A 14,729-nucleotide genomic window follows, 5' to 3' on the forward strand; every position below is an offset into this window, starting at 1 on the left:
TGTTATTAATACCCAATGACCTTGATAAAAAATTGAAAATGAATTAGGTTTTAATCAATGAAGTAGCAAAATGAGAGATGAGAACCTAATTTCTTCTTTTTCTTTAATTATCCTGAAAAATTCAATCTACATCCACCAAGTTGGGGGAACCTTCCAAAGTTTCTTTGATGTCATAGGCATTTGTGAGTAGTTTAAAATTTTGACTAGGGCCACTATGCGGTCTATTACTATTTAAAGTGTGGTATTTTTAGTGAAATTACATTTTTGTACATGTTTAATGAATATATTTTATTGAATATGGATTGTAAGCGTCATTTTCCATATAATGTGTTACACTAATATGGTATGAAAAAAATATCTTTCTAGCTTACTCATTCAAGTGTAATAACGTGTTGATGTTACGACTTTTTGGAATTTTGATACTATACCTTAAAGTATCTAATAATTATGTGAGTCTCTCTTTACATAGGAATCTGTTATTCAATTGGATGTTTGTGGTGTACCTCTTACATGTAAGGGCTCATTTAGAAGTGTTTTTAAAGTGATTGAAAGTACTTTTGATAAAGTGTTTTTAGGAACTAATCCTTAGTGAAAATGCAAAGTGAATCTTGAAAAAAAAACATTTTAATTCCTTTTTGCAAGAAACACCGATTATTTTAATAATTATGTGCTTCTTGCAAGAAGAAATCAAGTTCTTTTGAAAACCAAAAACAATTTCACCAAATGCATTTTTAATCATTTTAAAACACTTTCAAACCAGCTATTGTTCTAGTCCACTTGCTACTTGGAGAAGTATGGCCTACTTGTTATTGTGTTTGGATTCCAAGTAATACCGGAATTGCTGAGTTGAACTTGATGGATTTTATCATTTGAAACGGTTTGTTCGGGTGTGTTGACATTATAAGTTTGCCCCAAAAACCAAAAAAAATTAGGAAACCAATTGTTGTTTTGTTATATGTCTCCAGAAAGAAAAATGAATCCCTTTACGATTTGGAAATCAATTAGAATTAGGGTAGGATTAAGAAACTGGCTCAGCACTACATATACGTGCTCCTACCTCATATTTGTTTCACCAAACTCTCTCTTGTTGAAAGCAACCTAGCTCTCTCTTCTCCCATGGATCCCAAGTTTGCACTCCGTTTTGTACTTGTTCTTCTTCTCACCTCACCTCTCTTTGTTACCGGCAACATGCAAGCTGAGGCTGTCCAACCGTACGAAGAAACAAAGAAACACGAACCATCAGGGATGATAAACGTCGGTTTAGTGTCAGCCGTGCTCTCCGAAAAAGGGTATCATGCCATGTCACTTACCCTAGACATGGTTCTTGATGCTATAAACCCTAACGCCACTCTTACCCTCTTTTGCCCACAAGACAAAGCTTTCTTTAAATCCAAGTACCCGCAGCCTCCACTGACGCTCCTCAAGTACCATGCTGTGCCATTCAAGATGGACAAAGATTCCATGGATGCCTCTTTTCGTCACGGTTCCAAGGTTGATACTCTTCTGCCCGGTCATCCTCTCGTTGTTACTTCCCTACTGGCCGGCACACATGGATATGCTTCTCTTAACCTAGTCAAAGTTACTGAGTGGGATCTCTATAACAATGGACGACTGATTGTTCACGGGGTTGAGGACTTCTTTGATCCGGCTTTCCAAACCCTAAGGTATCCACAGTACGACGTGATTGCGAAAGATGTTGTTAGTTGTGGTGGAGTTTCTTGGCTCAAGGAGGCGACAGACAATTGGTTTCTTGTGCTAGGTGTGGCTGCTGCTTCCACTTTTGTGCTCGTTCTCGTATTTTTCTTTTGTGCTAACCCTTCGAAGACCGATGATTGTCAGTATTCTCCTTTGTATTATGGGGTTCTTGGTCATGTATCATCAACTGATTGAATAACTATGTTTGAACTTGATTAATCTTTTTGTATATTCCACTGGTTCTTTCTTTCTTCTTTTAATTGGATGGTTTTCTTTATTTTGGCGTATAAAGGTTATTGAATAAAGCTATTAAAAAAATGAAGAAATATATGCACTAATAGAATCCATTACAAAATTTTAATCGTGAAGTAACATTCAATAGACAATAAATAGTACCAAACCGTGATTTATATATAGATCACTAAAATAGTTTCACCTTAACCAGAGAATGAATTTTCAATCACAAATATGTTTAAGTTCTTTTATCCTTCCCAAAAATTGTTTTGGCTGAATGTTAGATCTATCATAGATAATTTTTTTTGTTGATGCTGGTTATTTAGTGGTTGATTAGAAGATCAAGAGTCAAGACAGTGAAAATAACATGGCTTACAACTTCACTACGTAGGGAAGAGCATTTACCCCCAAATTCTAAGTTTCAGAGTCCCAATCCTCATCTGTCAACATTGTTATTACCAAAAAAAAAAAAAGGAAACGATACATGTGCTGTATCGTAATTTAACAAAAACAATTTGAATGAAGCTTCTTAATATGTTACTAATCAACAAATAATACAACCTCAAAAGTTCTATCAAAATTTCAGATACCCAAAATTCATCAGGATCTTAGTTTTGCTGTTGATAGTACTATTCTTATGCTGAAGAAGCTAAATGCATGCATGCCAACTATTCACTCAACTCAGCATTTTTCCATAAGCTACTGAGCAGAGACTCAGTCATTAAGGCGACTAGATTGTAGTTTTCGGTTTGCGAGCTCCGAGAGGTTGGAGCCAACGGAGCCCCCTACACGGTTGAGGCCTGAGCCGATACTTGAAGTTCGGTGCTGTCTGCAGCGGAATGAGCCAGGATGAGTGGTTGGGGAGCAGAGGCAGTTTTTCCACCCTGATGATTTTAGAGTACCTTGTGATGTTGGTGAAACAAGCATGTGAGTATGCTTCTTTAAATCCTCTAGGCTAAATTCTGGTATGGTTAGGCTTTGACCCTTGTACTTGATCCTTGTGATTCGGGCATTTTGCTCCACAGTTTCAGCCATATTTTTCTGTCAAACTTCAACCAAAAAGAAATAACAACCGTTATTACATACGTGTCACGGTGGCTAATCTATCCCTAGTATCATGTATTCACCCTTGCACTCAGGGATTTTGAGTCCGGACGACGATTGCTCAAAGAGAAAAGGTTCTTAAGGATATCAGATTTCCAATGATACTTATAGTTTTCTTGCATGTTATTTACTTAGAATGCATACTGAAATGATTCGCGATAATTCTTGACTTTCTGCATGTTTACTACACGAGCATCAAAATTATTCCAATTCATAACTTTCTTCGCTGGGTTATTATATCGAACAATGTGTTAAATTTTCTATCAAATATTCAAAATTGACTAGAGAAAACAAACATAAAGAATCAATGAAAGAACAAGTTTGAGATCACAAAATCTTGACAAGAAAATTGTGTATATATATGTAAACCTGGAGACTTCTTGGAAATTGCCGAAGTTCGTCCCCAATCGCCACAGCAAAAATGTTGTCTGGCTTCTTGCAAGGAGAGAAGGGTGAGATGGTGAAAGGAGGTGTTACAACAATTATCTTTCTACCCAACCCCTTAACAAAATGGAAGAAAATCTTGATGAGAAATATGAACAAATTTGACAGCAGTCACAAATAGCTGAATTTTTGGGCTTCAAGTTTCAACCACCTCTTTTTTTGCAGTTGCAAGTTTGTGGTAACTCCTTGATCACATGTTTGTAGCCACAAATTTCCACTTTTTGCCATCTCTAAATAATTTTTTTAGTTCCAAATAATTCTGATGCCACGAAAAAACAGAATAACAGCTTTCCAAAGCCAAAAGTAATATTGGCTAGCTAATATCTTAGTAGAACTCAATATTTGTTATTCATAAAAATAGACAATCATGTTTCGGTTCGAAAATACGATTATGATACAGAGGTTTTGGACAAAAGGGGTAGAGGAAGAACTAGAAAAATTTAGAAAGAAACTTAAAGAAAAAACGTGGAATACATGGAACTTACAGAAGACTGGTGGCAAACCAAGCACAGTGGCATTCTAGGATTCATTGTGACATCCCACATCGCCCAGGAGGGTGATCCTTAAATGTATATTCCCATCCCTACCTATCACGAGGCCTTTTGGGAGCTCACTGGCTTCGGGTTCCATTGGAACTCCGAAGTTAAGTGAGAAGGGGGCTAGAGCAATCCCATGATGGGTGAACCACTGGGAAGTTGCTCGTGAGTTCCCAAAAACAAAACTGTGAGGGAATGGTAAGCCCAAAGTGGACAATATCGTGCTACGGTGGTGGAGCGAGCTTGGAAAGTGATCCGTCCCGGGTCGGGATGTGACAATATGGTATCAGAGTCTAACCCTGGCCGCGTGTGTGCTGACGAGGACGTCGGGCCCCTAAGGGAGGTAGATTGTGACATCCCACATCGCCCAGGGGAGTGATCCTTAAATGTATATTCCCATCCCTACCTAGCATGAGACCTTTTGGGAGCTCACTGGCTTTGGATTCTATGGGAACTTTGAAGTTAAGCGAGTAGCGCGCAAGAGCATTCCCAAGATGGGTGACCCATCGGGAAGTTTGTTGGAAATGTGCCCTAAAACCAATCATATGATGATAATTTACGGACATTTCAAACTAATGTAGTTCATTTCAAACTAATGTAGTTTAAATGTAAAAGGCAAACATTATTGTTTGAGCCGTCTCATATAAATGTTATATGCTTAAACGATAAGTCCAAGGAATATGTGATTGGAAGAATGCGATCTAAAGAAGTTAGATTTATGAGACCATTCTTTCGTTGACACATCCTAAACGTTCCTGATCATAGGATTGTCAATTGGGCATTGACAGTCCGTTAAGATCAGTACGTGCTATGTCTTCTCTCAGGGAGAGTGACTAGTCTCGAGTCATTGGTGTGTGTGACATCAAGACAAGTACGTAGGTGCTCAATAGAGAATGAGTTCACTGAACACGATCAACGAAGAGTTCTCATATTCATGTCACATGAGAACTCATGGTTGGGATAATGCAAATTAGTCTTTTGACCTGAGGCATCACAGTTGTCTTGTGGTTAGGTCCTTAATTTTTGATTATGTCAAAGTCACTCTATCAGGGTGTCCACGGCATCGTCGGGGTTAAGCCACTTAGCCATGGAGGCAAGTGAATGCGCAACAAGGGATCTCTAACCTTCAAACTGTTTGAGGGAGAATACTCTATGATATGATTTGGAATCTCTGGCCAGAGTATGAATGAAATGTTGGAATGCGTTCCAGATCACATTCAAGGTAATCATACAAGCACAAGATTCACATTGGATAGTAGACATGAATAAACTATCAAACCAAACAATGTGGTCAAGAGTATTGTATTAGAGAAAGACCGTATTGCATTTGTAATCCTAAACTGAATAGGTTCTCCACCTCTTCTGATTAGCTTGGGTAACCATGATATGCTGCTAGGTGTCACTCATGGTTTGTGGAAGCCCTAAAAGTGTATTATCATTAACGGGAGAATTGAAAGTAAGTTTCAATTCACAATCGATTTGAAAGAGTTTGAATCGCCCACTGCCTCGCTAAAAAGAACCTAATGGATCGTACACCGTGTAAGGTAGAGTTTGAAGATTCAACGGAGATGAGTAAGAATAATTAAATGGTTTAATTATTTATGGCAAGGATTAATTAATATGATTATTAATCAAACGAATAAGTTCGTTGAAGACCTCGGGATAGTTTTGGACCTTAAGGCCCAATGGGCTTCGAACGTCAAGCCCATTGACTTAAGTTGTATGACAACTTAATGAATAATGATTCACAAAGGCCCAAATAGCCCAATTAATCCCCATAGGCCGGCCATTTAAAGGAGGGTAGTGAATTTGGCTTAATTGCAAGTTTGCCACTCCATTGTGAGGTGGTATAAAGACATCTTTATAGCCATTTCATCCTTAGGGTTTTTTAGGGAGTAAAGATGAGAACACAAACCTCCCTTTGCTCTCAAAGAATTCGGCCAATCTAGAGGGGAAAATCTAGCAATCTTACTTCCTCTAGGTCACTCATTTCTTCTTCAATATACCTTGGTGTGGAGACTTAGAGGTTCTCAATTTTGGGAACTTGGAGAAACCTTTTCATCCATCCAAATCCATGGATCCAAGATGCAAGGAATGAAGACCCTCTCTTTGGGTGATTAGCCTTTGCTTATGCAAAGAGGAATCTACAAAAGTATTGATTTCTCAACTCACTTTATTTTTGAGTTGAGTCTTGATTCACCTATCTACTAGGCTTTGAATTTCATGGGTAAATGTTTTGTTTTAAGTGCATACAAGCATGATTCCGCCTTTAATATGTTAATTGCATGCTATTGATGTTGCTTAAATGAACATGTTTTTCACAAATTTTCCTTCAAAGTTCTCGTGTGAGTTCCCAGAAACAAAACCGTGAGGGCGTAATCGGGGCCCAAAGCGGACAATATCATGCTACGGTGGTGGAGCAGGCCCGGGATGTGGTCCCCCCCCCCCCCCCGAGCCGGGATGTGACAATTTGGTATCAGAGCTTAACCCATGCTGTGGTGTGCCGACGAGGACGTCGGGCCCCTAAAAGGGGTGGATTGTGACATCCCACATCGTCCAGAGGAGTAATCCTTAAATGTATATTCTCATCCCTACCTAGCATGAGGCCTTCTGGGAGCTCACTGGTTTCGGGTTCCATGGGAACTCCGAAGTTAAGCGTAGCGCACGAGAGCATTCCCAGGATGGGTGACCCATCAGGAAGTTCTCGTGTGATTTCCCAAAAACAAAACCATGAGTGCGTAGTCGGGGCCCAAAGCGGACAATATCATGCTACGGTGGTGAAGTGAGCCTGGGATGTGGTCCCCCCCCCCCCCCCCCGAGCCGGGATGTGACAATTTGGTATCAGAGGAACTCGAAGCCAGTGAGCTCCCAAAAGGCCTCGTGATAGGTAGGGATGAGTGACACGCCCCGACCCCGATATTCCCCGAATACCAGGATAGGCACGTGCTGGCCGACACCCGAAGGTGACGAAAGCCATTTATTGAGTGCAAATGCTGAAAACAAGGGATAAATAAGGTTTATAAATATAAAAGAATAATGAATAGTCAAATAAGGACCGTGTTCAGAGCACACCACTAATCTAGAACACTAAAAGAAAAAATATAAAATTGAATGAAACGAAGGAGTGGGTCCTACACCGAGGACTCGAAGATGCCGATGCTGAAATGCCTGGACGTCGGGATTGTATGCCTCAATTCTAAGTCCTGAAGGGGGCGCAAAACAAACATGAGTGGACCAAGTTGATATACATATATAAAATAAAACAGTTATCAACATACTAACCCCCAGGTTTTATGAAAACACATATATAATGATAAACATAGGTTTTCCGAAATCTAGCATGTCGTGCAATGTCTCAAATCATAAATCGCATAAATAATAAACACTAGTGAATGTCCGATATAACTCTTCAGGCCCCATGCCGGCTCCCCGTCTCTGAGCACACAGTCAGAGGAAAATACACTTCAGGCCCCGTGCCGGCTCCCCGTCTCTGAGCAGACAGTCAGAGGAAAACACACTCCAGGCCCTATGCCAACACCAAACCGTCGCCCGGGACGGACCGGATCTATCCCTACGTCCCGTAGCGGAAAGGACCACTAGGTAAGTACAAAACCAGTGAACATACATATATTGAAAATCAACTTCATAGTATAAAGTCATCCATCATCTATACTATAAAGAGGTGTTCTAAACATGTTCTAAATATCATATCGTCATCCATCAGATATTCTACAAGAACATGGGTTATAGGAAAAATAGTAATAATTCAGACTAGCCTCAGTAAGCATATTATCTCAAAACGTTTCATAAAACATAATCGTAAAGTCATGCTTTTCTGTGTATGCAATTCTACCATTAAAACATGCATTTTTAGAAGGGGTCCACTCACAGTACTTCGCCGTCGAAAAGCCACGTCATCTAGCGAAGAAGGAAACGCCATCGATAATTGCCCCTAAGCACATAAACGGTACATTTAGTCAAACTCTACTCAAACGATTGAATTTGGGAAAACGGACATCGGAAACGGGTTCAGAACGTCGAAATTAGCCTAGGAGGGGTCCCGCACGAAAACCCAAAAAGTCAACCCCAAGGTCAAAGTCAACGATCAAAGTCAACTTTGACCGTTGACTGGTCAACGCTGACCGTTGACCGGGTAAACGGTCAACGGGTCAGGGTCAACGGGTCACTGGTCACGGGTCACGGGTCACGGGTCAACGGGTCGTGGGTCAACCCGTCAGAGTCAACCGGGTCAACCCGGTTTAGGGTTTGGGTATTGGATCCGGGTTTGGGCCCTAGGGTTTTGGGTTAAGGAAATGGGCTTAGGTTTTAGGTGGGTTGGGTTTGGGCTTTAACCTCACAGCCCAATGGCCCAATTAAAAAGGGTTTTGGGCTTGGTTCACACGGCCCTAAGGCCTTTGGGTTTTTAAAGTAAACAAAAATAAAAATAAAAACAGAAAGGGTTTGGGTTTTGGGCCAAATACCAAAACAGGCCTAAGGCCCGTGGGGGAAGGAAACGGCCTGAAGGCCTGGGTGGTTCCTTGGGCTGGGTTTCATGCCGGAGAAGAAGGCCGGAATTCGGCCGGAATTTATACAAACTCTGAACGTCCATAACTTTGTTAATACTCGACGAAATCAAGTGATTCAAAAATGAAAATCATAGCTCTCGAAGAGACGAAGAGAATGGTACCTCACACGACGTCTAACTCGCCGTGGTTTGGCTGGAAAACACCTCGAAAGTCACTGAGATCGCCGGAAACTGGTAAGATTCAAATGAGTATAACTTCTTCAATACTCAATGAAATTAGGTGAAACAAAAAGGAAAGTTGTAGTACTCAGCGAGACGAAGAGATTGATACCTCGCACGCCGGCCAACTCGCCGTGGTTTGGCCGGAAATCGCCTCGAAAGGGACGGTGCTCGCTGGAAAACTGGGAAATGTCTCCGAGGTGGTTTCTTCGTGATTTGACGTCCAAAACACAACCATGGGGTTCGAAAAGAGCTATAGGTGTGGGCTTGGGTGTGTGTGTGTGTGTTCTTGTCGGACCGAGAGGGGGGATGGAGAAAGACAGAGAGAAGAGAGAGTGAAGGAGAGGAGAGAGAGACTTTTCAAAAAAAAAAAAGAAAAGGGAAAGGGAAAAACCGGGGAACAAAAACAGGGGGTGGGCCCCTTGGGCTCACCAATTAAGGCTCAAAAACAATTTTTAAAAGAAAGGTATCCCCAAACTTAGTGAAAATACAAAAATACCCATTTTCTTGCGTAAATTCCGGGACGGGTTGTTACAATGAGAATATACATTTAAGGATCACTCCCTTAGGCGATGTGGGATGTCACAATAAATTGTCACATCCCGGCTCGAGGGGGGGGACCATATCCCGGGCCCACTCCACCACTGTAGCATGATATTGTCCACTTTGGGCCCCGACTACGCCCTTACGGTTTTGTTTTTGGGAACTCACACGAGAACTTCCCGATGGGTCCCCCATCCTAGGAATGCTCTCGCGCGCTACTCGCTTAACTTCGGAGTTCCCATGGAACCCGAAGCCAGTGAGCTCCCAAAAGGCCTCGTGATAGGTAGGGATGAGAATATACATTTAAGGATCACCCCCCTAGACGATGTTGGATGTCACATTCATACAGCCAACCCACTTAGTGGGATAAGGCTTTGTTGTTGTTTATATAAAAATATACCGTGTGAGAAAGTGAAGAACAAAGTCTCATGTTAGTGGTGAACCAAATATTCCAAGACCTTATAAGAAATTAGCCATTTTTTACATTACCAATTAGTTTTACAGTAAAACGCAACTTCCTTCGTCTCGTTATAGAAAACTATGGAAAATGTAATAATTTCAAGTTTTCTGTTCTTGGTTCCATTCTAAAGTTTACCAAAACGGTTTGTAGTGTTGAATTTTAATAAACAAATAAAAAAAAGTAAAAAGAGAGAGACGTGTACGAAACTAAACGAGCCTCGAAGCTACCAGATAAAACTGAAAATTAACTTCTGAATGTCAAATTATTGATTATACTTTGGTTTGGTTGTGAGTAATATTGTGTCTGCATGTATATCTCTATGTTAACTTGGATGCTTTCTTATGTGCACACACTACGCATCAGTCATGCAAGTGCAGGAAATTACTGGTACTGCAGACTGAACCAACCCTCATAAAGTACGGGTGCAAGTCTCGCAACATTTCAGTAAGAGACGAGCACACTAAGCCGGGGCCGGAATCTGCACTGGAGCTGCAAAATAAGTGGCATTTGCTTCAGGGAGGCATGGAGTCACAAGAACAAAATTGACCTCCGAATATAATAGAACACAGCAGCTTCGATTCTTTTTCTCAGTAATGGGAAATAAATTAATTTAATTTGTGAGTCAGAGATAATTTCTGAGCAAGCCGAAATCAATTTTACAACATAATTTAACATACAACGATCGAATAGTAACCAAAATTAACATAGTTTGGCTAACGGATTCAGCAGGAGAGTTTTTTTTTTTTTTTTTTCACAGGAGTCAGAAGCAGGAAAACCAGAGGAGAAGAGATACAAACACATTTTGCTTTTTTTATTGTTCTTTTTCGTCGTCATTTATTAGAAACGAGGCAGTGACATTGCCGTTGCTAAGCATTCGGTATCTGCTTCCTTCTTTACTTCTGCCTCTTGTATATCTTTGCCAAGAATGATTTCAGCACTGCCTGTACTGCTTTACTTGAATGAGATTCAATGGATTTTGTAAGTTTCTCGTAACTGCTGCTCTCGTACTCCAGAAACACACCCTACAAACCGCAAGTTAAATAAAGTAACGTTAAAACCATTGGTTCCAAACCCAGAAAAAAAATGCACGAGAAATAAACCCTTGACGTTATGCAAAATGTTTCCCAGTTAAAGACGAGGCTCCAAAAAAAATAAAAAAGTAAAGCAGAACAAGAAGACAGTGAGAATAACCTCAAGATCAAGGACTTTGTATAGTTCCTTAACTTTCGCAATACATGTTTGGTCATCTTTCCCGTAATTCTCCTGGTAGCATAACACAAACGGGGATAAATGTGATCAAGAACTATAACAACGGGAATAGTATATGATACATTGGAATATAGATTTACTTGCTTACATGTAATAGTTTCTTTTGTTCCTCACTAGCAATTTCTAAAGCTTTCACAACCAACCAAGAGCACTTGAAGTCTTGAATATCAGTCCCAACCTAAAATTTCAAACGACAAACAGTTAGATCGTTCATAACGCTTTGAAGGTAGGGAATTGCATGACCAGAATCCAAATGAAAATAGCTTAAAAAGTACCTTTCCAATCACTTCGGGATCACCAAAGCAATCCAAATAATCATCCTACAAAATACATCAGCATATCATTCGGTTACTGTGACAAGGGAGCTTATATAGAAGGAAGAAAAAGAAAAACGGTAGTCATAAATTGATCGTGGAGCTGTAGATTTGGCAATCCTCCATTTCTTTTTCCCTAATCATGCTACAGTTTATCAGCGAGAAAATAGTAGAGGATTCATACGTGAAATTAACTATTACCTGTACTTGAAAATAAGTTCCCATTTCAATAAGAATATTCCTCACATCAGCATGGCGTTCAAGATCTTCGCCTGCCATTAGCAACGCGCATGCTACCTGAGTGCATAGATTGGTTATAAGCATGAACATGTCAAAGAAATTTCATCAAATCCTGGGATGAACAAGCATGCCTTAGAATAAAGTAAGAATGACAGACAATCATTTAAAAAAGTTAGTTAATTGCTTCACATGGTTTCGGGTGTTCACTTCTTTTACAGAGGAAATCATGCAAACAAAAACTCTGTTCTATAGAGGTTTTCAGCTATTCAAATATATGATCAGAAACAAAAAAATCTTCAAAATTTCAGTTTCATTCACACAGAAGAGGACTAGGCGTAACAGCATTTACATTACATGCCAATAAGAAAGCAGACTTTCTACCTACGTAAGGCACCATCAGTTGAAAACTTCTCTAAAGCGAAATTGACAATTGACTATAAAGATGAAATGAATCTGAGAACCATGAGCTATGAAAGCGTAAAAGAAATTTGTACTCACTGGAAGGTAAAATGAGTAATAAGCAGTCTTGTACTGAACAATGCGGCGGTGACTGCATGAAAAGACAACCAATTGAGCATAAGTAACAGGAAAAGTAAATAGATTGAATTGGGAATCAATCGTGTAGAGTCGAAACCATCACTATTTACTTACAGCGACAATGAGTACTTTGATAGATCTTTCTCCCCTTCATGAGTGGTAATTAAATCGATCAATTGTCCATGAGCTGTTTGAAACTCAACCTCATTGAATAAATCCAGCAGATCCACATAGTACGGCTTTCCCCTAAAGTGCTTTTTGAGAATTCTCGGGATATGGTTGCGAAGTAGTATGCCATCATTCACAGCAATCATGCCGATCTAGAATTTAACAGTTATGGAACTTAGAATCTTCAAAGCAATTAAAAAGAGAAACGCACAAGGAAAAGAATCGCTCATGTTCGAGACTCACACCTTTGGCAGCCTGAACCAGCAGGGCTGACCCCTACGTGTATGAGAGCCATCCATGATATCATCAAGAACGAGAAAATACGCTTGAAGCTGCAAAATTCAATAAAAAGGAAGGTCAAAATGCCGTTGTAACCAATGCAGAGGAGAGGAGTGGATGTATGATAAACAGCGGGAGCCGTTATGTATTATCGTACCCATTCAATACACCAACCAAGTGCTGATGAATGAAAAATTTCATCATCCGTTAGGTCCTCTCCATCCTTGAGTAATTTTAAACTGTCAACAACGGATAAACCTCGATTCAGCTTTCCTGCAAACGGTAAAAGCATTATGAGCAGAAGTTCGATCGCAAAGATGTGATATAAAAATCAGAAATTGTAAGATTTATATACCTCCAGGCACATTGTAGTCCAGCATCTGCAACAAAAATGAACCAACGATCCAATTAGGACGTAAAATATCAGTATGAAATCGGAATCAAAGTTTTCGAGAGCAACAGCACAATTGAGAAGAAACTTGTACCGTTGTACGGTGCACAGAAACATATACATACATTGGCCTTCAACCCCATATCTAGGTGCAGAAGAACAACTGCTAACCCAGACACAGACTCGTATCCATACATACGTACACATAAATACATCAGCGTATTTTAGGTTTACAATATGCTGTTATAATTTCACCTTAAAGATAAAAAAATCATAATTAAAAATCAGATACTCTTGCATATCAGTGTGTTTTTGACTTTCGCGTTAACTAGTCGGGAACTATCTTTGGCACTCCAAAACCGTCATTCTACACTTCACCCTTTATTCTTGCATATTAGTGTAGAATAACAAGCCAAACAAACAAGCCCAACAAACAATGGAAGAAGTTCGTCTTACTTCGATGAAAATTAAAGCTTTCGAGCCAATTTAAACCACCAAATCAAATCGAAACCAATAGTACTACAAAATTTCAACAGAATCTCACTAATCTAAGTCTCAACAAGCTATCCCATAAAAAAAATCTCCAGCCAAAATCAAATCTTCCTCGATTCGACATTTTCCTTCGACAAAGTTAAGGGTCACAAATCTATCCAAAACCCAAAACAGAAAACCTTACAAAACTTAACTGAATGTAACAGTAACACCAGCAATCAGAATATTTAAACATCATAATTTAAAAGACTCAATCTTTCAATGGCATGCACATTGACCTATGAATTACGTACAGATTAAAGGGATAGATGGCAATACCCGTTCGACCCATTGACGAGAAACGTCGGTGAATTCGAAAGCCGGATCATTGAGAAGCTCAGATTTCAAAACAGAGTAAACCTCCAAGAACTTAGACCTCAAATCACCACCCATTTTTCTAGAGGGAGAGAGTGTGTGTATGTGGAGTGAGAAAGGAAAAGATTTGAGCTTGGAGAGCTTTGAACAAGAATGGAGGAAGGAGAAGGAGGAGGGTCTATAAATAGATGCCAGCCGCAAGCTTTGAGGGAGGGAGAACAAGTCACTTCTGGTGGGCTGCTATTTGATGGCTTATTAAGTACACAGAAATTACCATGTTTGTTTTACTTTATTTTATTTTATATTGGGAATATGCTTTTACTTTCTATTTTCCATATAAACAAATAAAAACAAATTTCAAACCACAATTTTTTATTTTTTTAAAGTCAACTAAGGAAACACATTTATTTAAATTAAATATTATAAATACACTTTTTTAGATCAAGTACAATATTTATTGATAAAGAAAGAAATATGTATATAGTTAAGGATATGGTGCATCCAATGGGCATCGATAAAAACTTTGCCGAGGGTTTTATCAGGACGAAGGAAAAAAAAGCATCCCTCACCAACAAAATACTAAGCAGTACTATCCTCGAAGACAGATTAAAAATTACATAAGAGATTCCTCAAACCAAATTAATGAATTATCTAAAGCCAAGCTCATTCTTGTCAAATGATGAGCCACATTGTTCGTTCCTATACACTTTTAACGCTTTTCTTATGAATCGGATTGCTCTTAACATGTATTGTATAAAAGCTCATACTTTAAAAAAGATACAAATTTCATAAACAAATAAAAACAAGCAAAAGCTATACAAATCAAAGCTGTAATGTTGTGAAAATATTTTGGATTTTTTCGTTTTTTTTTTTTCGCATGAGAATTCGTCGTTGATATCCCTCTCCTAATAAATCTACAAAACAG

At 39.4% G+C, this 14,729-nt stretch overlaps 1 protein-coding gene and 1 long non-coding RNA gene across 2 annotated transcripts; both read right to left on the bottom strand.

Moving 5' to 3' along the window:
• Window positions 1–7,924: 7,924 nt before the first annotated feature.
• Window positions 7,925–9,098, bottom strand: LOC103949118. Its single transcript, XR_007252735.1, has 3 exons — window positions 8,870–9,098; window positions 8,701–8,769; window positions 7,925–7,965 (listed from the first exon to the last, which is right to left on the bottom strand). It is a non-coding gene; the product is annotated as an uncharacterized LOC103949118 (long non-coding RNA).
• Window positions 9,099–10,351: 1,253 nt separating this feature from the next.
• LOC103939192 (farnesyl pyrophosphate synthase) lies at window positions 10,352–13,978 on the bottom strand. The gene is made up of 11 exons (XM_009349249.3): window positions 13,769–13,978; window positions 12,923–12,947; window positions 12,725–12,840; window positions 12,534–12,620; window positions 12,235–12,440; window positions 12,082–12,133; window positions 11,545–11,640; window positions 11,305–11,349; window positions 11,118–11,207; window positions 10,952–11,023; window positions 10,352–10,782 (listed from the first exon to the last, which is right to left on the bottom strand). The coding sequence occupies exons 1-11, from the start codon at window positions 13,880–13,882 to the stop codon at window positions 10,654–10,656; spliced, it is 1,032 nt and encodes a 343-aa protein (XP_009347524.2). The 5' UTR covers window positions 13,883–13,978; the 3' UTR covers window positions 10,352–10,653.
• Window positions 13,979–14,729: the final 751 nt, after the last annotated feature.

Source organism: the organism of the source record quoted next, unplaced genomic scaffold, assembly GCF_019419815.1.
Source record: "Pyrus x bretschneideri cultivar Hongxiangsu unplaced genomic scaffold, Pyrus_bretschneideri_v1 Contig5, whole genome shotgun sequence".
Lineage (NCBI taxonomy): Eukaryota > Viridiplantae > Streptophyta > Magnoliopsida > Rosales > Rosaceae > Pyrus > Pyrus x bretschneideri.

Bases quoted from the DNA above. Each gene is read 5' to 3' on its own strand.
- LOC103939192 (XM_009349249.3), bottom strand. From the start codon at position 13,882: ATGGGTGGTGATTTGAGGTCTAAGTTCTTGGAGGTTTACTCTGTTTTG. The intron at 12,621-12,724 runs GTACGATAATAC...TGAATTTTGCAG, and splicing joins TTGGTTGGTGTATTGAATGG to CTTCAAGCGTATTTTCTCGT. The intron at 12,134-12,234 runs GTAAGTAAATAG...CTTTTCATGCAG, and splicing joins TCAAAGTACTCATTGTCGCT to TCACCGCCGCATTGTTCAGT.